Raw genomic sequence first — 27,684 nt, forward strand, 5'->3', positions numbered from 1 at the left:
TTAACCAATGCCACCCCAAATAAATGTAATTTAAAAAAAAAGTTAAGGAATTCCTTGAATTGGTGCCTGGTGTGTCCAGTGGGAGTGCACAGAATGGCTGTTAAACGCTGTCAGAGGACCCTGCTGGCCAGGTGGGCTGGATCATTAATAACCATGGTTGGCTTCTAAATACTGGTAGCAAGATGACTTCTGATTTGTGATCTTAGGTAAATATAGGTAAACGGAATCTAAGATTAATAAACAGCACTTTAAAACGGACTGCATGAGGGCTGTACTTGCAGCAGGTTCACAAAAAGAGGCACTCAGGTTTTTCTTTCCTTCCCACGTCTGGCTTTCAGAGCAGCTCCCGTGGCCATTTCCAAACCTCCCTCACTCCATCTATGGTCTTTGCTGCACACCCCATGTCCCCAAAAGCGCCAATCCTGTTTGCCATCCTCCTGCTTTCTTCCGGTTTCACCAGCTCCTGATTCATCTTGGCTAGCTCCTGCCCTGTGTGCTCATCATTTCCAAAATTCTTTTTTTTTTTTTTTACTTTAAATATATTTTATTGATTTTTTTACAGAGAGGTGAGAGGGCAGGGCGGGGTGAGGATGAGCTCCCAACTCTGCCCCGTAGGGCAGAGTTATCCCTAGCCCTCAAAACCCCTGGACTGGGAGAAATTCGCTCTCTCCCGCCATGCTGCCAGCGTGGGTGGGAGGAGCACATGCTAGCATGGAGAAGGCTCTTTTGTTTATTGCATCGGACTTGGCTCCCTGGTGGTCCTTGGGGATCACGAAGTCTGGGCATAACATATGGGGGCTCGTCCAGGATCCCCAAGGCCATGAGGAACCCAATCCGGAGAGTCTGACTGGCTGCAGTAGGTGTGTGTGTTTCTGTGTTTTTGTGTGCGCGCCCTGGAGGGACGTAAAACCCCTTGTGGAATTGGTGCCCGAAAACGCCTGGTGGACGCACCATGAAGGCCACGGGCAGGAGGATCAGAAGACGTTCTGACCTCCCGGGAGGGCCCGAGAGGGACCCTCGTATGGGGAGAGGAATGGCGTGAGCCGTTGCCTCACCTGCGGAAAGTGAGCCTTTCCCAGGTCTGAGTTTGGTATCTGTGGGCGACATGGCTCCCCAGGATGGAGCTGGCGAAGTGTGGCCGGCGTGTCGGTGCAGGATCCCCTGGCGGCGTTGGGTCGGAGGGGGGACTTCCTCGTGGCTCAGTCTGTGCGTCGGAGCGCGGCTGGGCAGTGGTGGCCTCGCTTGGGGAGCAGGCACCTGGGTTAATTTGCTGGCTGCCTGGGGAAGGGGAAGTGGAGCCAGGAAGCCGCTGGGGCGATCCGCACTTTCCCCTCGGGGGCCGCCTGAGTAGTGTGGCTGGGGTGGCCAAAGCAGCCTCGCTCCAGGGGCCTGGGCCCTAGGGGCCTGGGCCAGAGTGGAGGCATCTGGTCCCTGGCGACATCGGGTACTGGAGAAGAGCTCAAGGGCGAATCTCTGTGCTCAATAAAGTGAAAAGGCCAGTTCAAAATGAGTGCGCATAGTTTTGGGCTGTGCTTAAAACTTTTCTGTGTACAGAATGAGCCAGAATGAGCTTTAAAAATGGTGAAGATAACCGGGAGATAAATTAAAACTAGTTTCCCAAGTCATTGTAAGCAGCTTTTGAAATTCCCAGCCTTGAGGCAGAAACTAGATGGTATTGGCTGAGAGTCTTCAGGTAAAGAATGTGTTCATTTGCATTTGAATGCTGCTCCAGCTTCAGGGTGTGGCAGGTGATTGGTGGTGAAGCAGCCCACAATGGTTAGTCTTCCTTGTCATTGGTATCAGCTAAGCAGAGTCATATAGCTACTTAAGTATGAATTGTGATTGACCTATGATTTTCTGACATTGTCTTAAATCCTAGTAAACTGCCTCTTGTGTGGAGAGGTCTAGGGGAGGCCAGAGAGCGCAAGACTATTAGCTCTCCTACAAAGAGATTATTCAGTGCTTTGTTTGAACTTCAGAAAAAAATTTTGAGGTCTGAAAAAACTGTATGATTAGATCTGTTGCTGAAACTTTACCCTAAATAAGCAGGATGTATTAGAAATGTAATGTTATTAATCTAAAAAAAAAAATGCCAAATATATTTGACTTGCCAGCTTTAAAAGCTCAAAGTATAAATTGAATTAGGAAAAGTTAATTGCAGTAACTAGATGCCTAGAATATGGCAGGCTAACTGTATTATATGTGTTAAGAATAAGCAGTAATGATCAAAGATCTCAAGGATTGATATATTCTCATTTGTCAGATGAAAAAGTATGTAATGCTTACACTTAAAAAAATTATTTTAAGTCAGTTTTTCTGAAGTAATGTTTAATGTAACATGAAACTTTTATATTTGATTTGTTTTGTTTTGCTTTTCTCATATGCCATTGTTGTTGAATTTGGGCTTGTACCTGCATCTTGTATTTTGTTTAAACTTTGGGAATCATTTTTTGTTTCAGTCATGTGTATCTACTTTATAGGTTTAAGTAGACTTCATCACAAAGGTTTATAATTTATTTAGAATTGTGTTAAAACAATTATTTGTATGATTAACCCCCCGAGACTGCTTGGACAATTTTCACTGATGTTCTGCGTGGGGGGAGTAGAGGGGGCTTAGAAATGCAGATAGATCTGTATCTATAGGAAAAATGTGACATTTTAAAATTCAAGAGGAAAAATGTGACATTTTAAAATTCAAGCTGTTAGAAGCCTGGGAACAGGTACTGAACCTGCTCCCTCCTCCCTTGCCTTTTCTTTAAAATTTGAGGCATGGTTATGTATTTTTGGAAGATAAGATTTTTATAAAAATTATAAAGAGTATGTCCTGACAGGTTAGCTAGGAGAGGCAAGCCTGTTAGTTTCCTGATGGGCATGGGGGCACCCTATTTAGTCTTGAGAGAGCCAATAGGACCCGTACATCAGCCCAGGAAGCCACCGGACAAACTGCCTTGTTTTCCTTGGACATCAAGAAGGACTGTGGTCCTCGGAAGGAACACGTACTGGGGGAATGCAGCTGTTGAACTGGTCCAAAGTGGAACAACGGATCTTTGAGGAGCTAAAGAAGGCTCTCATCTCAGCAGCTGCCCAAGCCTTGCTGGACGACGCAGAGCCCTTCCATCTCTATGTGAGTGAGGTAAGAGACATTGCCAAAGGGGTTCTCACTCAGACTTTAGGTCCCTGGAAGAGACCTGTTGCCTATCTGTCTAAGAGACTGGACCCTGTGGCAGCAGGGTGGCCAGCGTGCTCCCAGGCAGTGGCCACCACAGCATTGCTGGTGAAGGAGGCAGATAAGCGGACTCTGGACAAGGAGCTAACCTGGATGGGTCAGGCTTTTCTCCTGGACCAGCCCTGTGTCCAGATTCAGAAAACTCTGGCCATCAACCCTGCCGGCCTGCTTCCAGATGATGATGATGGAACCCATTCATGACTGCACAGAGGTAACAGACGACAAGGTACTGTTCACGGATGGGAGCAGTTATGTTCAGGATGGGACCTGATATGCAGGGGCAGCGGTAGTCACCCTGGACCACACCATTTGGGCACAGTTCCAGAACTTTTTACCTTAATCCAGGCCCTTTGATGGAGACACTGTGCCATCCACAGAGAAAAGAGGGTTACCAACTACAATCAGAAGGAATTGGCTGAACAGAAGCAAGCCACTGAAGGACCAGATGGTTGATGGACCCTCCAGATGACAAGACTATTGGTCCCAGAAGCTCTAGGTCAGAGTTGCCCGGTGACACCAGGTTAAGTGTCACCAAGACTTCTGAACTTCTGTGAGGCAGAGTTGCTAGAAGTACTGTCTGTGCACAGGTAAATGCTAAGCAAGGTAAGGGGATCCCCCCTGGGAATTCAGGTCCCAGGGAACCTCCCCAGGAGAGCATTGGTAGGTGGATTTCAGAGATTAAACCACCAGCATTAAGGTCTAGTTTTTATAGACACTTCAGATTAGGTTGAGGTATACCCCACTATCAGATAACAGCCCCACCTTGGTAGCTAAGGTATCTCAGAGTATAGCTCTAGCCTTAGGACAGGTAGGTGCGACTCGGGAGGAAGGGGGTTTAACTAAATGTGTCTTAGAATCGGTGAAAATTGGACCAACCCCCTGTCCTTTGCCCTCTTGAGGGCCAGGTGTACCCCTTACTGGGACAAGTTTCCCCTTTTTGGGAGGGGATCATGTATGGTAACCATTTCCTTGCTCAAGTCCTTACAGGCTCTGCAGTTTGCTTGTTCCAGATGCACTGCCAGTGCCCACCGCAGACCCTGTAGCCCCGGAACTCAATGTGGGTAAAGAAATTTGCTGCCCAAGGACTCAAAGGGATGCTGCACTGTTATCCTGAGCACGCCCACTGCTGTTGAAGTAGATGGCACCCAGACCTGACTACATGACTCCCAGCTCCTGCATGACCTGGATCCTGGCAACTACAGGCCAGGAGGAGAACTGGTGCCTGCAGGAGGGGAACTGGACTTCAGTGAGGACAATACTAATGGGAACTGTGGTACTAAGGGTCTTGATAACTGTATTTGTTGTTTATGCTGAAAGGAAGTAGGCTGCTGAGTCAATGATTTGACTAGGCACATTAGACAAGGGGGGAATGAGAGGGCAGGGCAGGGCGAGGATGAGCTCCCAACTCCACGTAGGGCGGAGTTATCCCTAGCCCTCAAAACCCCTGGACTGGGAGAAATTCGCTCTCTTCCACCATGCTGCCGGCGTGGGTGGGAGGAGCACATGCTAGCATGGTGAAGGCTCTTTTGTTTATTGCATCGGACTTGGCTCCCTGGTGGTCCTTGGGGATCACGAAGTCTGGGCGTAACAAGAGGAAGGGAGAGAGATAGAGAGCTAGAAATGTCCATGAGAGAGAAACATCGACCAGCTGCCTCCTACATGCCCCCCACCGGAGATGTGCCCGCAACCAATGTACATGCCCTTGACCGGAATCGAACCTGGGACCTTTCAGTCCGCAAACCGACGCTCTACCACTGAGCCAAACCAGTTTCGGCCATTTCCAAAATTTTTGTTCCCAACCAGGATGATGGGCATACTGGGACAGAAACACTTGACTCCCGGAGTCCATGTTTCTGGGATGTTTTCTAAACCATCAGGGCTGTCAATGGAGAAACTCATCAGGATAACATCAGTGTCTGGGGAGGAGAGGGGTCTCAAGCCATCATAACCCTCCTGCCCAGCTGTGTCCCACAAAGCCAACTTGACCTGCTTTCCATCCACTTCAGTGTCTGCCACGTAGTTCTCAAACAAGGAGAAGCATGCAAGTGTGGCCATGGGCTCCATCACCAACAATCACCGATTTCTTCTGGATGACAGCCAGTGCTTACACATGTGCTGCAAGACCCATGCGCGGCCAAAAGCAGAAAGTTCTACAAAGTGCCTTGAACTTCACAGATGAAAGACATTCAGGAGACGCTCCAACTCAGGCCTTTCTACACCCACAACGCCCACAACAACGGTCCCTGAGTCACAAGCTGGGGACTGGGGCAGACGGCTAAGGAGGTGGCAGACTAACTAGAGAACCACGGAGGAAGGCGGGCAGCAGGCGGGGAGCCAATATTATTTTGTACCAGAGGCCCAGCCCGTGATTGAAATCACACAAGGAGGCAGCCTGCGATTTTTTAAAAAGAGAATAATAGATAAGGTTGTTAGATATGCTGATTATTATGGACTGAATATTTGAGTCCCCCCAAAATTTAGATGTGTAAACCCTAACTCCCAGAAATTTCATAATAAAATTTCTGAAACTTACAGAACAATGAGTTTTTATGAGTCTCATCCCACAGCCTGGACCCCCTGCCTATGTCTGCTCTGGGGCTGCCCTAGCCACCACGTCAGCTCAGCCAGGCCCCCTGCCTCTGTCTTGGTCTCTGTTCTCAGCCTCACCTGCACACGCAACCTCCTCCTGTCTGGTCATGACCTGTTACGGGAGTCCTGGCCTAATTTGTATATTACCTCTTTATAATATAGATTAGTTTCAGGTGTACAGCATAGTGACTAGAAAATCATATATTTTACAAAGTGCTCCTCCTGATATTTCCAGTACCCCCTGCCACCAACATAGTTATTACATTATTATCAATATTATTATGTATTCCCTATGCTTTACTTTATATTCCTCTAACTATTTTGTAACTACCAATTTGTACTTCTTTTTTTAAAGTTGATTTTAGACATAGAAGATGGGGGGGGGCGGAGAGAGAGAGAGAGAGAGAGAGAGAGAGAGAGAGAGAGAGAGAGAGAGACATACATTGTTGCTCCTCTTATTTATACAATCAGTGGTTAATTCCTTTAGTATGTGCTCTGACCAGGGATCAAACCAACAATCTTAGCAGGTGAAACAGGATAATGTTCTAACCAACTGAGCCACCCAGCCAGGCCCTTTTCCTTTTTACTCTATTCACAGAAGGCAAATTCTCCCAAATGATTAATAAGTAACAATAAGTAACACCATTCATGTATTTCCATAAAAATAACTTATAGAATATGGGAAAACATGTAATTACTTTTACTGCTTTTATGTGCTTTTATGTATTATGAGGGAAACCATTATGAAGAGAGAAAAGTGGAGCTACGAGACCTCATGATTAGAGAGAAATAAGGCAGAGTGACTTCCCTTTATCCCCAAGCATTCTTCCCTTCCATCACATACAATCCCAATCCCGTTTGATGTGTTAATAATTTTATAAGACTTGAACAGTCAGCCCCAAGTCTTCCAGACCAGAAAGAAAATTTGGACAGCAACCAACATAAAACATATTGAAAATAGCATTTCAGTATCCCCAGATTATTAAATCATTTATTCATCACAGTGATTGAACATGCGTTTAATTCTGATGTACTCAACAAATGTTAACTATTTTCATTACTAGGCACTTTCTGCAAAGAAAGGGCAGTAAAATAAGGAAGTGCATTGTTTCTGGAGAATTTAAAAGCAATGATAAAGCTGACTTAAAATTAACCTGCTATTTATTATTGCAGTATGCCAATAATTCTAAACAACATCAGAGATAAGCACTCCTCAAAAAACTTCTGTTGTTCTCAGCTCTAAATAATTGCACAGGTGACTTAGGATCCTTTGAATTAACTTTTAAGTAGAATACAATAATAAAAATTCTACTACAAAGTTAATTTAAAGACTTCTCAATCCCTGATATATGCAGACACAACTACACATTCATTTTCAGAATAAATTCATAACAATTCTGAATCATTCAAAATCTCTTTGAGTGTCATTCACAACCCTTGTGAAGCTATATATTCCTGAGTTAAATAGTAGATTCAAAATAAACAATGATAGCTCATAATGGAAAAGATGAAGAAGTAGCACTTGAGCGGCTTCAGTCATTCTGTGGCACCACTTAAAGTTTTCTTCTGTTTAAAATTTCTGAAACTTACAGTACAATGAGTTATCTCATCCCAACCTAGATTTGTGTTTGTGATTTTTTGTCTAGTTTAATATTTTTGTTTGTTTTTTTTTTGTGACAAAAACTTTGAAATTAGAATGAATAAAAAGTATTCTTTACTATGTGCAAAGATTGATTGTCAAATCTGGCTAGACAATCTGTTAAAACTTTATAAATAAAATAAATTTTGACAAAGCTATTGACAAATGGATGGCGTAGGCAACAGAAATTAATTTTCTCACAGTCTTGGAGAGTAGATGTGCAAGACCAAGGTTCTGGCTGATTCAGTTTCCAGATTTTCCTTCTGGCTTGCAGATGACTGATTTCTCCACTCTTACCTGGTCTTTCCTCAGTGGATTTACATAAAAAAAATAAAAAAAATAAAAAAAATAAAAAAAATAAAAAAAATAAAAAAAATAAAAAAAAAAAAGGTCTCTTGCCGAGACCAGTTTGGCTCAATGGATAGAGCGTCGCCTTGGGGACTGAAGGGTCCCTGGTTCGATTCCGGTTAAGGGCATGTACCTTGGTTGCGGGCACATCCCCAGTAGGGGGTGTGCAAGAGGCAGCTGATCAATGACTCTCTCTTATCGATGTTTCTAACTCTCTATCTCTCTCCCTTCCTCTCTGTACAAAATCAATAAAAAATAAAAAAAATATTTAAAAAGAAAAAAAAAAAAAAAGAGGTCTCTTCTTATAAGGACATTAATCCTATCAGATCAGGGCCCCAATTTATGAGCTCCTTTGAATATAATTACTTCCTAACGTAAAACCACACAGGGATTTAGGATTTACATATATAAATTTTAGGAGGACTCAAACATTCAATCCACAATAATCAGCATATCTAACAACCTTATTTATTATTCTCTTTTTAAAAATACATTGATTGCTCAGGGTGGGAGGGGGTGGAGAAGTGCATAGAGAGTATAGATAGTGGCGAAAAATAAAATAAAAATACATGAATATGTCAATTGTACTTTAATAAAAAATGAGTGTGTAGCCAATCAAAAATACATTTATATAATTTTAAAATAATTACTTTTTTATATTTGCACTGTAATATTGATTTTATTTATTACTTTTGTACTTATAGGCGTGTATACAAGTCCTTCAGTTGATCTCTTATTTCCCCCAGATCTCCCTACCCTCCCTGCTGTAATTTGATAGTCTGCTTGTTGCTTTACTGTCTCTGTATCTATCTTTTGGTTCATCAGTTTATAATGTCAAGAGAAAGTTTTTATGGCCGTCCTTTTTTCTAACCATTATTTTTCTTTGTTTCATGAGTGACTATTACAGGAAGTAATTTTTTAGTATAGACGAGCTATATGAAGCATCAAATGTGCTATGTATGCCACTGATTATTCCTATTATCACAGTCCTTATAATCACCTTTTTAAGGCATAGGTCAAATTTTTTAAATTTTAGTTACAAACTCATGAAATTTAACAGTACCTGACATATTGTCATCCATTGCAGTCATTATATAATACAGGTGGAAATAATCCACTAAAAATAAACTAATAATATAATTACTTCAAAATAATAAGTCTTTTAAAATTTGAGAGAAGCTGTCATCTGAAGCACAAGCAAAACTATTGACCATTGATAAGATTTAAAGAAAGATAAAAATATATTCTCTCATGGAGTTAGGATTACAGCTATGGAATAAGTAAATTAAAGCATGCCTGTGAGGTTGTTTCTCTTTTTCTCAGTGAAGTCTGAGCAGTCCTTCAGCTAAAATCTGGTAGTTGCTGAAAGGAGATGTTACATAGACTACAAGGGAGTAAATAGGGACCAGAATGTGAATGAAACTGTAGAGCAGATGATAGGGGATCAAAAGATTTATAAGCAGGGGGATGCAATGATTAACTCTATGTTTTAGAAAGGTAACTGTGACAATGTGAATGATGGAGTTGAGACTGGTTGATATATAACAGCCCATACTTGAAAAGGGCTCCATGCTAGGGCATTGATAGGAAAGATTTTGTTGAGGTGGGGTGACAGTGGGGGAGCAGGCTGAGAGAGCTAAGAAATGAGAGGGACATTTGGGTGTGTGGGTGTATGGGTTTGCATATTTATCTAAGTCTCCTCAAGAATGTAAACTCCATAAGGGCAGGGACCTTATTTTGTTTAATTAAATTTCCCTAGGCTCAAGTTATTTTTTTAATAACAAAATTGCCTATTTGTTATATATATTGAAGTTTTATTTTGGTCCTTTCAGTCCACTGTAATTCTTTTTTAAAAAATATATATATTTTAAACTGTGCACCTATGGATGAGGACAATGGGGAGTGGGGAAAGGGCAGAGGGTGGGGTGGGAACCTGGTAGAGGAGAGCAATGGTGGGAGGGGAAAAAAAAAAAAAAGGAACATTTGTAATAATATGAAAAATAAAAATTTATTAAAAAAACAAAAAACAAAAAAAAACAAAAAAATAAAAATAAAATTATTAGATTTTAAAATTTAAAAAAAAAAAAAATATATATATATATATATTGATTTTTTACAGAGAGGAAGAGAGAAGGATAGAGAGTTAGAAACATCGATGAGAGAGAATCATCGATCAGCTGCCTCTTGCACATCCCCTACTGTGGATATGCCCGCAACCAAGGTACATGTCCTTGACCGGAATCGAACCCCGGACCTTTCAGTCCGCAGGCCAACACTCTATTCACTGAGCCAAACCGGTTTCAGCTCCACTGTAATTCTTATGATGATGCTATTTATTCTGTTATATTTTTCATCCTTTCTTTACTCTTACTTTTAATAATTATTACCCTTACTTTCCAGATTTTTTTATCATTGCTTTTAAATAATTATTCATGATTCCATATTTTTTACTCTTACTTTTAAATAATTATTCATAACAATAATAATCTAAGGTAAATTATAATAATATAACATAAAACAAAACATAATAACAGATCATAATATTCCACGAGATTAAATTATGTATTTATTTGTGTTTGTCTTCTCCCACTAGAAATATACTCTATGAGGACAGTTATTCTTTGTGTTGAAATTAGTTTCTTTTCACTGATTTATCCCCTAGGTCCCAGAACAGCGACTGGTACATTGTAGACTGCATTAGTGATTTTGATGTAGAGAGAGAAGAAAAGAGTAATGTTCAATAGAATTACAGAAATGTATGATCTTGAAAGATGAATAGTAATAATATTTAAAAAGAACAAAGGAAACAATTTGGGGGGGAATAATGCTTTGATTTCAGAGTACATGTTTGAGATAAATGTGTAACACATTAAGACATGCTTTATAACATAAGAAGTGCCCGTAGAAATGCCTTCTAATGCCAACCTCCCCTAGTCCACCAGCATGGCGCAACCCAGTGACTAACCTTCAAGGGAGACAAATTGGTTGCCATAAATTTCTTAAATAAAAGTGGAAAATCATCCCTCTGTTCTTCCATCCCTGACAACAAGATAAGAGATGATCATCTAAATATCTTTCCTTTGGATGAAATGACTAGACAGATTTATTATGTCAATGCTCCCTTTAAGACCCTGAGTGACTCTTCCTGGGCCCCCATCTGTTTCTCAATAGAGTAAGCATTTAAGGGCAAGCTGGATCTCAGAACACAGTGATCTGGCATATACACTACAGGAGCCAAAGTAGAAATTCTGCGTTTCAAAGACAAACTACAGATTTTTACATTTTTAAATGTTTTTAAGTTTTCAACCCCCCAAAATCAAACAAAACAAAGAGGTTCCTACCAAAGATTAGCAAGGTAAATTTTACAAAAAAAAACTATAAAATTAAACCTTAAATGTGCAATGCTTGATATTACAGTTCCAGGTTATGCTGTGATATTTGAAAATATCAAACATTTTCAACAATGTGTATGGTAACATTTGCCAATTACAATCTAACAAACACTTTTTAATAGTCAAACCACCTGAGGAAGCGATTCTGTACCTTAACGATAGCATCGGTGGTAGTTCAGAAACACTAAAATCTCAAATGCATTCACAATAATAAAAATTTTGGGAATTTACACATTCTTTCTATATTGAGACTATATTGAAGCTGTTTACTTAGCATTACCTAATTTAGACTATCTAGCATTACCATTTTATGCATAATAAAAGGTCTACTCATTGCTCAGTCCAAAACACTCCTAAGAGAAGAGAGATCAACCAAAGGATTTGTGTGCATGCGTATAAGCCTAACCAGTGGTCATGGACAACAGGGGGTGGGCATACATGGGGAGGGGCTTGTGATGGGAATGGGGGGATGAGGACAATTATGTAATACCATAATCAATAAAGAAGTTTAAAAATATATTTAAAATTTTTAAAAATTAAAAAAAATACCCCTAAGGAACAGAGTCCTAAGAATTCATCTGAATGTTTGCTTTTCATTTAAATTTAGGCTGAAAATAATCCAAAGGAGTTGATTAATCCCCTAGATCAGTGGTTGGCAAACTCATTAGTCAACAGAGCCAAATATCAACAGTACAATAATTGAAATTTCTTTTGAGAACCAAATTTTTTTAAATATATTTGAGAACCAAATTTTTTTTTAACTTAAACTATATAAGTAGGTACATTGTTATTAACTTAATTAGGGTACTCCTAAACTGGCCTTTGCTAAAAACTTAAGGGGCCAAAGAGCCACATGTGGCTCACAAGCCGCAGTTTGCTGACCACTGCCCTAGATCAACCTTGAGTACAACTAAAAAAGGTTGCATGAGACTAAGTGTGATTTAGGGTCACAGCAGCACAAACAGGCAAAAATATCCTGCAGACTCCTAGAAGGGCCTCTCGGGCAACAGCAAGAATTCTGCAGGGTATAAAATCCTGCCTTCTCCAGCCTTTCCAGAGAGCATCAATGAAGCTCTGTCCGCTGGATCAGATTCCCCTGTTCCTCAACTAGTCTTTTTTTTTTTTTTTTTTAATATATTTTATTGATTTTTTACAGAGAGGAAGAGAGAGGGATAGGGAGTTAGAAACATTGATGAGAGAAAATCATCGATCAGCTGCCTCTTGCACACCCGCTACTGGGGATGTGTCCGCAACCAAGGTACATGCCCTTGACCGGAATCGAACCTGGGACCTTCCAGTCCGCAGACTGATGTTCTATCCACTGAGCCAAACCAGTTTTTGGCCTCAACAAGTCTTGAATTAGGAATAAAAGTATAATAATAACCTCAGCCCAACCAACTTAATGGGATGTGCCTGACATGAGTCCTCTCCAAATGTTTTCCAAATGTCCCTGGAATTTTCATCTTTCTCCACCTTAAGAATCTATTGAATCCATCTTTGTGACTCTATTTTGTGTTGGTTTCCCTACCTAGTGGAAGTGCTAGCTGGGAGCGGAGGGGGGGGGGGGGCAGGGGGGGGAACGTACTATGTGTTAATCTCGGTTCAGCAACCTCAGTTCTTGAGTTTTGGCTAAGAGGAAACTTCAGAACCAAGATTCAAATTATAAGAGAAAGTTTATTTAGAAAGTCACAGAGTTAAAAGTGAGCTGTAAAAGAAATGGACTCAGGAAACAAGTTATAGCAAAATAAGGGACTTTGGAGCTTGGAAAAGAGAAAAAGAAAGATAGAGGAGGGTTGGAGGGAAACAGGAGAGAGAGATGTTCCTTAAGAGACAAAAGAGGGAGGAGAGGTTCTGGTGAGCTTGGCAGGGCAGCTGGTCCTGATGCCAACCATGGTGTGGCTTTGCCTGGTTTTGCTACTTTTCTGGGCCTGGAACTGAAACACAGCTGAGGTCTAGATGTCATCTCCAGGGGTTAATGCTTAAGGGAGTGGTCATGCAAGGACTTGTAGCTTTGCCCGTTGCTAGGCACCAGGGCACTCTGCCTAGTGACCTCTGCACCTGGCCCATTATTCCTGCTTGCCCAGGCCTATCTAACTGCCTACTACAAAGTAATTATTTGTTAAATGTCAACTATATGCTGGTCATTTTTCATAGCACTTAACATTTATTATTTCTTAAGTTTCAACATATTAACCCTCCTGCTTAGAACAAATGTCCATGCCACAGTTGAGTTTCTCTTTGGATAGTGTATTGTGTAACCCTCAGCTACCTAAAAGTTTAGTTGGCATAACACATTTAACATCTCCAACCACAATTTACTCAGTCTGACTTCCATCCCACTCGCCTCTGGCCTATTTGATCATTTGAGTTACATTACAGGGTAGATTTGTACGTGAGAATTTAGACTTCCACAAAAGAATGCAAATAGATGGATAATAGCACCAAAGGATAGAATTTGTAGGAAGTGTCCTTAAGGGGAAAAAACAACCCAAAGAGAGTATGCAGCAACAAGGCTGGGGCAGTACTTAATAGTTATGTCAATGATTTTAACCTGTTGTCTTCAAGAAGAACTTTAGGGTAGCAAGAGTCTTGGGTAAACAAGATTGTAGGCAGTCTTCATAGGTAGAACAGATTGAAAGTGGCAAAGGAACTCAGGCTCATGATTAGAATTAAAATAATAAAAAATAGCAGTTACCACATGCCACACTATATATATATATATACTGCTGCATCGTATTCCATGGTATAACAGCCCAGGAAACATGGCCTGGGAAGTTATATATTATTATTATTATAGATTTAATTGGATCTTGAATTGTGCCTATTCTCCTTTTGTAGTACCTATTTACTTTCTTCATCCTTCTGCCCAGGAAGTATTTCCTTGGAATTATCATGGTTATCTCCTAAAATCTTTGTGTCAGTCCTAATTCATCTTCTATACTATTGCCAAAGGGGAACCAGATCATGTCATTCTCCCACTAAAAACAACTATGATCACCCTGAGTTGTTCAAAATTGTCAATGAAGCCCTTTTTCCTCTAACCATACCACTAAATATTACCATGTTATTTCTTGCTTCTGTCCTTTGTAATTCTGCACCTTCTACCTTTTCTTCTTTCTCCATTTCACTCCTTACTCTACCCAATAAACTGGAGAATACACAAGCAAGGCTTAGTTTATTATATAAAAATATTATTTATTTTATAAATTCTTTCAATGATTCCATTAGAATTAACCACTCCCTTTTCATACATACATGTATATAGATATTAGATAGATAACTATCAATAGATGGTTAGATGATAGATATACGATTGATGGATAGATAGATTATAGATAGATAGATGATAGATAGATAATGATAGATAGATAATAGTATAGTACCTAGGGTAGTCTGGAATATATTTGTTAAATAATGAATGCTGGTAGTAAGAAAGGAAGAAAAGAAAAAAGAAAGGGAGGAAAAAATAGAGGGAGGAATGGAAGAGAAAAAGAAAGAAAGAGTAAAGAACAGAGAGCCCTAGCTGGTTTGGCTCAGTGGATAGAGCGTCAGCCTGTGGACTGAAGGGAACCAAGTTTTGGTTCCAGTCAAGGGCACATGCCTGGGTTGCGGGCTCAATCCCCAGTAATGGGAGTGCAGGAAGCAGCCAATCAATGATTCTTATCATGGTGTTTCTATCTCTCTCTCCCTTTCCCTTCCTCTTGGAAATCAATATATATATATATATTAAAAAAAAAAAAAAAAGAACAGAGAGAGGGAGTAAAGAAAGAAGGAAGAGAGGAGAAAGTAAGAATAATTTAAGTATTGATAGCTACACAATTTTGAAAACTAAAATCAAAACATTCATTTCACAAAATTAAATAAAACTATGTTTTTAGTGATCTGGCTTTATGCATGTGATTTCACTAGGAAAGACTTAAAATATCATAGAATGAGAATTCTCTGACTTTTGACTTCTGTAATAATATTATTTTTAGTATGTGGCAGAGGCTCTGTTACATCGTTTATAAAGTTACATCTTTAATCCTCACAATAACCCTATGATGGAGGTGCTGTTTTTTCCACAATATTAACCAAAAAATTAAAACAAGGTTTGCCCATAGCCTGTGCATTGTTACAAGTGATAAAGAGAGTACAAATTCAGGCTAACTGATTCCAATCCTGGACTCTTAAACCTGTTTCTGCCAAGGGCCATTTGGCTATTTATAACATCATTCTCAGGCCATACAATATTATCAACTTAAAAACTAGTCTGCTATGTTTGGTCAAACATTTAACTCTCACCCATAATGCCTTGGCAGGGCCAGACCAGATGACTCCGGGGCCTTCCATAGCCCTCGGGCTGGATGTTCCCAACCCCTGCATCATCCAATTGATCTTTTGATTTCCTAGCTTCCCGAGACTTTGCTGTTCTAAACAGTCCACTCTGTTTCTATTTTCTGTATGTCGTGCTGCTGTTTCCTCTGCCCCCACTACAAGCAAACAATTTACAAGGTCACGTTGGGCCTTGTGGATTTGTAGCATTTCTTCACTATTAACACACTCAAAGTACTCTCTGAGCATACTTTGCAAGCATATCAGTAAACTAAAGAATTATATCCTGAGTTCTTTTAACAGAAAAGTATAGCATTCTGAACTAAGTAAATCTCTATTCTGAATGATCTAGTTTGTTTTCTTAAACACCTAAAAGAGTCTAGATTTCTGAAAATATAGTTATGTTTGTCTGAAGGCAGCTTCAATATTTCAAGAGCACAAAGAAAGGTATATACCAGAAACACATTAAAATAGAAATAGAATGGCCCCTTAATCCCTCTTCAGCAAGATGCTATACTACAATCCTATCTAATAAAGAGGGAACATGCTAATTGACCATCACACCCTCACAAAGATGGTGGTGCCCACAGCCAATAAGGAGGGAATATAATAATTTATTGCCACACCCTCAAAGATGGTGGTACCCACAGCCACAGATGGTGGCAGCAGACCCTTAAGCTCCACTGGGGTGTCAGGCGTGCAGCAAGCCTGCCTCTGGAGTCCCCCAGTCCCCCAGTCCCCTCAGCCTCCCAGCTGCCCAGGGCTGACCAGAGGCACAGCAAGCCTCAGATGGCAGCTTCCCAGTTGCTCAGGGTGGGCCCGAGGCACAGGCAAGCTTTGGATGGTGGCTGCCCAGTCACCCAGCGCCACTCGACACTCAGGTAACCAGGGCCAGTCGAGGCTTGTGCTGCCGGCAGTAGCAGCAGCAGAGGTATGATAGGAATGTCGCCTTCCCCTAACTGCCCAGTCTCCTCCCACCCCTGAGGGCTCCAGGACTGTGGGATGGAGCAGGCTGGGCTGAGGAGCCACTCACCCCCTGTCTCCAGTGCATGAATTTTCATGCACCGGGTCTCTAGTCACAAAATAATTATAAATCAAAACCCAGATTCATAGACAGTTAAAGCAATCGTTACACATAATGACTTAGGACATACAATAATGGGTACAAAAACTCTGCTTTATATTAAAATATAATGAACTTCATACTAAAGAATGAGAAAAATTATAGATTTGAAACTAAATGACTAAAAATAGGAGAGCTACAAAAATATTATAAGTTTGGAAATCCTATATATTGTGAAAGATTATGTGGGCTGAAAATTTTCAACATGAAGAACAAAAGATTGCAAAATAATTTGTTAAGTGTTAAAATATGCAGTCTTTAAAACAAAAGGTGTAAGCATTCGTTTTCTAGTTCCCTAAATGGCAGAGTCAGCAAATATAATTTCATCAGCAGAATTGACATCATTCTCATTTGTATCATCATTGTAAAATATACTGAATGTATGGTATATGCCCAGCACTGTGCTCAATGCTTTCTTTAGATATTTTACTTCATTTTTATACAAAACATCCTTAAGTTTAATAAATTCTTTTGAGAGATTCAGAAAATTAGGCTCATAAATATTATTAACTTTTGCAAGATCACATACTGTTCAGGGGAGGAGCTAGGTTGAAATATTTCACTCCAGAGCCAATGCTAGGAACCATTACACTAAGTTAATTCTACATGAACAATGGAAATGTCTTAATATTTAGCTCCAGTTTCTTGGTTCTGTCCATGCGTGGCACCTGATAAATCACATAAAGGAGGATTCTGTTTCTTCACCTACAAAATGATCAATTGATGTAATAATCTCTAAGGTTTCTCTACATCCTTTAATTTGGAAGCTCTAAGATTTACATAAGCCAACCAGCATCTTCGTGGACACTGAAAAAGAATAAAAGACTGGATGTTCCAAGAAACTCAAAATTGTTATTGTGGCTAGAGTGGTGACAAGTACATGAAAAGTTGACACAGAACCTACATAATTGTTCAAGGTAGAAAATAGTATACCATGGAGAAAATGTGTTCTTCGGGCATTCAGAGGAGAGCAGGGAGTGGCCTGAGACAGAAGACTTTACGATAAAGATGAGATGTGAGATTATTGAAAGTAAGAAGCTAGATCTGTGGATACCGAAGCACATTTTATTGCACCCATATTACGTGTCGAGCACTAGGTTAGTTATGTCAGTATGTTATTTTATTGAGATCTCAAAATGCTAATCCTATTGTACAGGTCAGGGTTCTAAGATTCAAAGGGGTGAGGTAACATAGCTAGAAGCTCACAAAGAATGTATAATTGAGCTATGATGGAAACAAAGGTTTATCTAAATTCAAATTCATAGATGCAACTCAGGAGCAAAACTGTGGGGCAAAGTGGCAAAGCTGTCCAGTGGCCTCAGGGAAGCCACTCTGATGAGACGGCAGAGTGAGGTTCATGTCACACAGGGTTGGAAATGTCTTAATTTGGAAGCCTAAACCCAAGCAACAAATGTGATTGGAAAGAAAAAAAAATATATATATCAGTGAATCTGGGGAGGGGAAGAAGAGAGAGCACTCAACCAGAATGATAGCTACAGCTGTCCCATTTTACCGGCTGCAAAGTGCCAGGCCACCAGCTGACCCTGACCTTCCAGCTGCTTTAATGTACCAAGTGCTTTTATAACTCATAAATAGTTGAAATTTAACAGTTAGAAATAAAGACACCAAAAATGTTTCCTTTTCTTTAAAAAAAAAAAAAAAATCAGACCACTTAATAATATTGGCCATTCACTTGTTTCGATTCCCAGAAGACAGCAGGTATTTGCTTCTATAAATGTGGCATGCACTCAATCTAGTCAGTGTTCCCACTCTCATGCTGGCACTAATCTCTCCTGCGGGCATCTGTTCAGATTAGCCTTATGTATTAAAAGAAACAATTCTGAAACCGTATTTTGAAATCATTAAGAAAATAATTATCTGCATTTGCTTATAATATCACCCTCAAAAATGAAAGGATTAAGGATGATTATGCTGTTTTTATTTCTTCAATAAGAAAAGTGGAGTGATAAAGAAAAAAAGAAAAGAAATTGACACTAAGAAAGAAATATGGGGGGTGGGGGGAGAAAAGTGGAGTGATGGGATTGAAGTCTATATACTAGGTGTGCCAGTTAATAATGGTGGATTTTGTAATCAAATAAAACAGGATAATTTCAAGAGAAACATCCAAAGTTATTCAAAGTAATGTCCATCGCTAGCTACACATTTCCCCCATCTTTCAGGTAATTTATGGATACCATCCCAATAGAACTTTTCTTGTTTTGAGACAAACCCTTCAGAGACCCAATTTCCACTTCTTTGTACATTTTGAAGTGCTGCTCAGAAAGTGTGTGTGCCATCGATCAGAACAAGTGGTAATCTGGAGGAGCAAGGTCTGGTGAATACAAGGGGTGGATTAATACTTCCCAGGCAAGATCTTTTAACGTGTGTGATGGTGTGTCATCATGAAGTGTGTGATGGTGTGTCATCATGAAGCAAAATTATTTTGCCATGTCTTCTGGCCCATTCTAGTCATTTATTGATCAAAGCATGGTTCAAAATGATTATTTGTTTTCACTAGCGATCAGTATTAACAGTTTCACCTGGTGTTTACCACACCTTACAGATCCCACGAAACGCAGAGCATTGTCTTCTTTCCGAAGCAATTTGGCCTTGCAGTTGATGTTGACGGTTGACCTGGATCAACCCATGATTTTGTACATTTGGGATTCTCAAAATAAATCCACTTTTCATCAGTCACAATTCGATGAAAAAATACTTTCTTTCGTGTAGTTGAAGTAACATTTTACAGATGACTTTTCGGTTTTCCATTTGTCTTTCATTCATTGATGTGGCACCCATTTTCCTTCCTTTAAAATCTTTCCCATTGCTTGTGAACGATCAGAAATTGTTTGCTGAGCAACGTTTAATCTTTCTGCAAGTTGTTTTTTAGTTTGGCACGCATCTTCATCCAATAATGCTAGGAATTATTGGTCTTTTTGGTTGACCTGGATGTTCTTTGTCTTTCACATCGAAATCATGACTTTTAAAGCATTTAAACCAGCGTTCACAAGTATCTTGAGATGGAGCATGTTCACCATAAGCTTCCCGAAGTATAACAATAATTTTCTGCAGCACTTTTTTTCAAAATAATGAATTAAAACTACCCACAAATGCTCCTCTTTTTGCAAGAAGACCAACATTTTTAAGCGTAAAAATATCTATGATGTTAACACCTTCAGTAAATTTGACATATGATGTTTTGAAGCTTGCTGTCAATACAACAAAAAGCATACATATCAAATCGCATATATATATATCAGCATATGTGTAACTCCATCTATTGAAAAAAATCCACATTATTAACTGGGAACAAGTCACGCTCATAATGGTAAATTATTACAGTAATGGCCTCCAATGAATCACACCTGCCTGTATCCATTCTTCTGTGCCCCCTCCCTCCATATAAACTCTGAGATTAGCTATTGGCAATGTTAAATGCTTTGATTGATGATATGTCAGCGAGTGTAATACAAGCAGAAGCTTTAAAATATGTTTGCTTTCTCCAGCCTGGCCTGTGTTGCTGCTTGTTCAGAATCCTCTGGTGCTATAGGAAGAAGGCAGGCTAGCCTCATTGACGATGAGACCATGTGGAGAAGAGACAAGCTATTTCAGCTGTCACCCTTGGATCAGTCAGTTTCCAGCCCAGTCACCTGCTGAAGGCAGTTGTGTGCCTAACCAGCCAACAGGTGAAACCAACAGACAAACCCCTCCATTGAACATAGCTCCCAAGTCCAAAGTGCCAATCCACAGGATAAGGAGCAAATAAAAGGACTGTTTGTTAAGCCATTGTTAGGATGGTTTGTAACAGAGTAATAAATAACTGGCATTTGTTTTGTTCTCTATTATATTTTCAACAATAAAATGTAGCTGGTAAACAAAGATCACTCAATAAATATTTTTAAATGAAGAGGTGAATAAATTGATGACAAAGAGATTTCTAGCTGTGTCTCATTGAAAGATGCTAACCTCATAATAACCTAGCTTTTGCTTATGATATCTACAATATATATTACAGGCTAGAAACCACATTTTACATCCTAGAGAAGTCAAATCTCACCAAAATATACGTATAAAGATTTCTGGGATGCAAGTTCTCATGGTTATGTTTTTGCCATTTTTAGTCCTCAAGGAGCTTACCTAATAATGAACATTAGTCTTTATACACAATAGCACACATGCATGAATGCCCAGAAGCATGCACACATACATATATACATGTACACACATATCCATACAAGATGGAAAAAACAAAACTCACCCAATCACATATAGATATGAAACAGGCTTTAATAAATAAATAGGGGTCAGAGGGAGGTCTTACTAAATGGAAATCCTAAATTATCAGATACTGGTGTCCTTGAATCATTTCTTTCAAGTAGGTACTACCATTTAACGTTTTACCTACCAACTGTTTTCCATAGTAGTTACACCATTTTAAATATATGAGGCATGTAGTTCCTCCTTATCCTTGCCAATATTTATTGTGGTTTTTTTTTTAATGTTATCCATTCTATTACTCAATTTTAAACATTAAAATTTTAATTTCAATTGATAAAATCAACTTACATGAGATAATAGCAAATTATTTACACAAATTTAACCATATAAATAAGTCTCTTGCATTACAAAATCTTAGCAGACTTTTCAGAAGCTACCTTAGAATCTTAACCTATTCAAAGTCAGATATTAATAGAAATGTTATTTACCTGATGGGAAAATCAACATAAACATATCTTAGAATAGTTTCTCTCTCATATACCAATATATTTTTTTGCTGGGATTGGAAAAATTTACAGAAACAATGTTCTCATATGTTTAGGATTCCATTCAAATACTAAACATTCTCATTTCTTTTTTTAATTTGAAGTCTTCAATACCAGCAAAAACTTCCCCTGCTTCTCCTGTTTCTCATAATGGCTATGTTCCCTAACTTTTGATCGTCTACTATTACATCTATCTGTGTTTACTTTATTTCAACCATTTACCAGTGGTAAAATTATTAAAATATTTCTAGATAATCAAAATGTCATTTAAAGTTTAGTTCAAATGTTACTGAGTTTAACCTTCTTAACTTTAACTCTTACCTTACTCTTTTGCCGACTTCCACCCAGCCCCCTTCCCTCTGGCCATCACCATACAGTTGTCTGTGTCCATGGGTTATGCATATATGACCTTTGGCCAATCTCTTCACCTTCTTTCATCCAGTTCCCCCTAACCTCCCCCCTCCCCCTGAGAGCTGACAATCTGTTCCATGTATCCAGGCCTCTGTTTCTATTTTGTTCATCAGTTTATTTTGTTCATTAGATTCCACATATAAGTGACATCATGCGGTATTTGTCTTATTTTGAGTGGCTTATTTCACTTAGCATAATAACCTCCATGTCCATCCATGCTGTTTTTAAAAAGTAAGAGCTTCTTCTTTTTTATGGCCATGTAGTATCCCATTGTGTAAATGTACCACAACTTTTTTATCCACTCATCTACTAATGGGCACTTGGGCTGTTTCCAGATCTTGGCTATTGTAAATAACGCAGCTACACACATGTAGGGGTGCATATATTCTTTCTGATTGGTGTTCTGTGATTCTCAGGATATATTCCTAAAGGTGGGATTGCTGGGTCAAAAGGTAGTTTCAGTGTTAATTATTTTAGAAAGCTCTATACTGTTTTCCACAGTGGCTACACCAATCTGCATTCTCACCAACAGTGTACTAGGGTTCCCTTTTCTCTACTTCTTTACCAGAAATCTAAAACCCCCTTTCTTTCATACCTAGAAAATTTTTCTTCCTACACTAAAACAGCATTCAGAGACTTTTTACAAAAGTAAGCCTTTGTAATGGCCCTGTCATGGAAATAGAACTTGGAAGGGGAATAGAGAATCTGTAACAGATTTGGAGACTTCCCACTGTCACAGATCCTACATGGAAAATTAATTTTCTTTTCCTTTAGATCTGTCTTATGATCTTGATACTACAAAACCACAACCTGATCACCCTTACTTCTTGATAAATGATGCCAAAAATGTTACAGTATCATTTGACAACTCCATATGAGTATTTTGCCACAAACAGATCACAGTGTCCATTGATTGGTGTTGAATCTGTGGTATAAAAGCTTACTGGTTATTATTACCCACAATTAGACAGAAACTCGTTATTCCAACAAACTAATGCCTGGTTTCAAGGTTGTCTCTGACATCATCCAGAGCCCATTTTGTCACATTGAGCCCACCAACTAGGAAACTTTGCTCAACATTCAATAGAAGGAACTAATGAAAATATATCAGCAATTACTCTACTTTAACATTAGCTGACTGACAGATAAAATGAAATATTTGAAACAATATGGCTCAGACACACATATTTTATTTTTCTATTTGTCGAGATTAAAGAGTTGAATTATAACATGAGGCTTCATGCTATGTCTAATAATTCAAAATCAACACAATGTGCTGCTGTGAACAATGATGCATTCACAATAAAACCTCAAATTTCCTATATTCTTTGCTCTTTAAAATAAAAGCCTTTCAGAGCCTTGACCTAACTAGTTTACAACTCTATGCAATGGACACTGACTGCAAAAAAAAAAAAATCATGTCACTGGGTCAAGAAAAGCCATTATAATTAGATGATGAGGAACTTCTATAGAGGAAAAATTAAAAGGCATACTCTAGAGTCTAGAATGTGTTCTCCAATTCATGTGTTTACAAAAGTCATCTCATTGGAAAGTCTGGTTGGGCTGGGCTCAGGATTTTACTCTTTTTTTTTTTTTTTTTTTCAAGTTTCCCAGGTCATTTTGTGATCAAAGAAGTTAGAAAAACACTTCTAGAACATACTGTGTATTTTCTAATTAGTTTATTATCAAATGGCTAATCTTACATTCCTCTGCCTCTTCCTGTTGCTCACATAGCCTTGCCCTCTGGGTGAAATACCTAGGACCTCCATTTTAGTTTATGCCTGCAGCCCTTGGCATATTGAAAGACTAAAATAACCTCCAAACTAATAATCCTCTCTCTAGGCTCTTATACAAATGCCAAACTAATCCTCTGAAAATACTGTAGTAATCATGTTTAACCCTTGATAAAGAAAATGTTTTGAAAGCACATACCTAAGAGTGCTGGTTCTGGAACAGACTCTCTATATGTGAATCTCAGCTTCACTGTTGACTCATTAATGCTATAAACTTGGCAAGATAATTAACCTCTCAGAATTCTATTATGATTATTCAAACCCCTTAACCTTGTACTGATTAATCAAATCATCAATCAGTTCTTGCACAGACAAAGTGGTGAATCAATGTTAACTATCATTATTATGTAGTCAGATAATAGCTTAAAATATTACCCTTTTTATCTTTTTTCCTGCTATGTGATTCTTCAGTCAATTGAAAGCATCTGCTTTGACTAAATGAGATTAGAATTGTGAAGCAGGAATAAATACTAAAAGTAACTGCCAGTGTTGAATTTTTGCTCTTGTTTAAACTTAAGCTCTTGAACCCATAAAACCAACTACATTTTTGATTTGTAGGAACCAAGCTTATGGAGGCAAGAAAAGATTCTTGAGAATCAGATAGGAAAGCCCAGAAAGAAGCAAAGCAAAGAGTGCATGGCATTTTTTATGATTCGAAAAAGATCAGAGGTTGACCCTGACTATTATACTTGGGCAAAACTAAATGAGAATCAACTGGATTCGAGAGAAAAGAGAACTCAGTGGCATAGGCATTTGTAGATATCTCTGGAGCCTAAGATGAGACGCTAAAGACCAACCCTGGGGACCCCATGGAGAAGCGTGAAATTGCACCCGGAGCCTGCCAAGCATGGTCTGGCACCAGCTACAGGTGAGGTAAAGAGAACCAGGCTGGCCTGCTGTCCATCCTGTGATAAGGATCCCTGTTAGGTGTGCTTTTTGCAACCACCTGTTTGGGGACTTCCTTTGACTGCAGTCTGCATGTCTCCCCCAAAACTATGAGGAGAAACGACACCCTCCAACAGCTAGGAATTTACTGGGTCCCGTCCAAACTCTCCCATGTAGACTAACATTTTTCAATACTCTGGAACATTCATAAGTTTCCCAAAACAAAAAGTTGAATCCTCAGAGAAGTATCCTATTATAATAAAAGGGAAATATGCAAATTGACCCTAGGCAGAACTACTGGTCCCTATGATGTGCACTGACCACCAGAGGGCAGGCGCTCAATGTAGGAGCTGCTCCCTGGTGGTCAGTGCGCTCCCACAGGGGCAGCTTCCCTCAGCACAAGCCAAGGTGATGGCTGCAAGCGCAGTGGTGGCATCAGCCTCTCCCGCCTCCTCCGAAGCGCTAAGGATGTTGGTCTGCTGCATAGGCCCGCTCCTGGAGGGAACAGGTTTAAGCCATAGCCGGACATCCCCTGAGGGTTTCCGGCTGACAGAGGGGTGTCTGACTGCTGGCAGGTGGACATTCTCCCCTGAGAGACCCCATAGTGCACAAATTTTTGTGCACTGGGCTTCTCATTATGAAATAAAAGGAAAGGCCTCAACAATTATTCTTGGGCTGACAATATTGAAACCTATGCCAATTACACTTTATTATTATTAAATACAATGACTTCTTATTATCTTTTATGCAGTGTTCAACCCCAGAGCCTCCATAATCTGGGCTCTAGACTCAAATTAGTTTGTATTACTTCCCTTCTTGTTATTCATCCAAATCAGAGCAGTCTCTCCTAATGTCTATTCTAATGCATACCACATGGTGCCAGTCATGCTTGGGCTATTTTTTTCTGTTTCTCCTTTGTCTCTGCCAAACCTACCCACCTTAATCTCCACTTAAATCCAACCTTCTCCTTAAGTTTTCTATAACCAACTCCAGCAAATCACCCATCACTAAGCCACTATTATGCTTAGAAACTGCACACAGTTAAGCCTTTGAATATAATATATTGCCTGTATCAGTCTCTCATTGTATTTGAGCATTTTACTCATCTCTCCGAGTAGATTATGTGCTATAGTGGATAAAGGCTACATCTTATTTGTCTTGGGTATGCTAACAATATCATTCCAAATTCTATGTCACCTGGCAAATACAAACATCTGTTAACTAATTGGAAAGATGTTCTGAACACTATAGGTGCATAAATCACTTTAGGCCATGTGAAATAGGGATTTAATTATGCATCAGCCATGTATTTTTAAAATTATGTGTAAAATAACATTAATATCCTTCTGGTGAGAACAAGAAGGTAGATATAAAAATTTTCTGAAGGAAAAAAAAATGTGTAAGTCCAATATATTTCTGTATTTTATATCAAAATGTGTTACATACGCTTTTCCATTTTTCTTTCCACAATCACAAAACAAATCATCAGAAGTGTGTAACAATCCGTTTAAAATATTCACTTGACCTATAAAACTCTCTACAGCAGAACCCTTGCCGTTTTGGTATACTAACCCATCCTTTATGCTATTTTCGCTATTACAGATTTTAATATACTTAATTTTTCATTAAGTAATAAAATTAAAATAGCTTAAATATTACCAAAATAAGGTATAGTAACATATGCTAACAATATTTTGTCTAGGGCTGATGTCTGATTCAATTACATATTAGACACATATAACATGGGTAAATCAATGATCATGTGAAATAAAGATCACAATTAGTTCTTCGGTCAAAATAAAATTTATCTTATTTTCCTACCTCTAAGCAAGAGTGAACCGTCTATTTCAGAGTAATTCTTTGCTAATTCTGCTAATTCTCTCCCATTTTCTACTAATTCTCTCCTATTTTCCCCTCTTCATGTGCTCTACCACAGATATAAGGAGGACACTGAGTGTGGGAGCATTGTACTTGCTCTCGGGTGTGGCATTTCATTTCAGGATACCATTCCCAGTCCTCTCCTGGTCTTCCAGTCTGCTTAGCACTGACACTAAAAATTATTGCCATTGGTCAGTGTATGGGGCATTTCAGTAAAGTAAATCTCTTGAAATTGGCCTAAATCAAGCCAGCTACATATAGGTTTTCTTTTCTTTTCTTTTAATATATTTTATTGATTTTTTACAGAGAGGAAGGGAGAGGGTTAGAAAGTTAGAAACATCTATGAGAGAGGGACATCGATCAGCTGCCTCCTGCACACCCCCTAATGGGGATGTGCCCGCAACCAAGGTACATGCCCTTGACCAGAATCGAACCCAGGACCCTTCAGTCCACAGGCCAATGCTCTATCCACTGAGCCAAACCGGTCTTGGCTACATATAGGTTTTCTAAGGAAAGATAGAAGAGCATATAAAACCTGTTTATATAGGTTGTAAAATCAGAATATCATACAAAATAGAAGACTCCAAAAGATATAGAGAATTTTCTTGTATCTCCTCTAATTTGACCAGGGTAGTGCATACAAACACACACACACACACACACACACACACACACACACACACACACAGTGGTAGTCATGGAGACATGCTACTTGGATCTATCATCAAGAAAAAAATTGCCATTCAGCTGCAAGGAATACAATTATTGACGGCTCCCAGTTGTTACTGTCTTCAGTGTCCACCTTTTCTTTAAATTTATTTTTATTAAACTTATTGGGGGTGACATTGGTTAATAAAAGTATATAGGTTTCAAGTGTACAATTCTATGATACATCATCTGTATATTGTATTGTGTGCCTGCCACCCAAAGTCAAATCTCCTTCTGTCACCTCTACCCTTCAGTACCTCCCTCATCCTCTTTTCCCGCTGGTAACCACCATGGTTAGACTCATCTATTAGGTGTTTTTTATTTAGAGTTCTCTGTTGGCTTGGCCAATGCTTTGTCACATCTGCATCAGAGTCAGAAGCTCCCCTGCCTAATCCTTCTCTGCCCTCTTTTCATTTGCAGGAATCAAATCTGTTTCCTCCTCCCTTTATTTCTCACAAACATTCTCCCTCATTAAATTTCTTAGACTGCTAATTCTGTCTCAGTGTTTTCTCCTCAGAGGACTCCATGACACACACATCAATATTTTTAATTTTATCATAACTTTTGAGTTAAAAAATGTGTGTGTGACACAGCTTGCCATGGCTCAGTGCTTGA

At 39.2% G+C, this 27,684-nt stretch overlaps 1 protein-coding gene across 1 annotated transcript; it reads right to left on the reverse strand.

The window, feature by feature from the left end:
• Positions 1-254: 254 nt before the first annotated feature.
• LOC118703292 (transforming protein RhoA-like) lies at positions 255-5,449 on the reverse strand. Its single transcript, XM_036410129.2, has 2 exons — positions 5,018-5,449; positions 255-520 (listed from the first exon to the last, which is right to left on the reverse strand). Exons 1-2 carry the CDS (start codon positions 5,288-5,290, stop codon positions 335-337), a joined length of 459 nt encoding a protein of 152 aa, XP_036266022.1. The 5' UTR covers positions 5,291-5,449; the 3' UTR covers positions 255-334.
• Between the last annotated feature and the right edge of the window lie 22,235 nt (positions 5,450-27,684).

The sequence above is a fragment of the Pipistrellus kuhlii genome, unplaced genomic scaffold (assembly GCF_014108245.1).
Source record: "Pipistrellus kuhlii isolate mPipKuh1 unplaced genomic scaffold, mPipKuh1.p scaffold_m20_p_1, whole genome shotgun sequence".
Lineage (NCBI taxonomy): Eukaryota > Metazoa > Chordata > Mammalia > Chiroptera > Vespertilionidae > Pipistrellus > Pipistrellus kuhlii.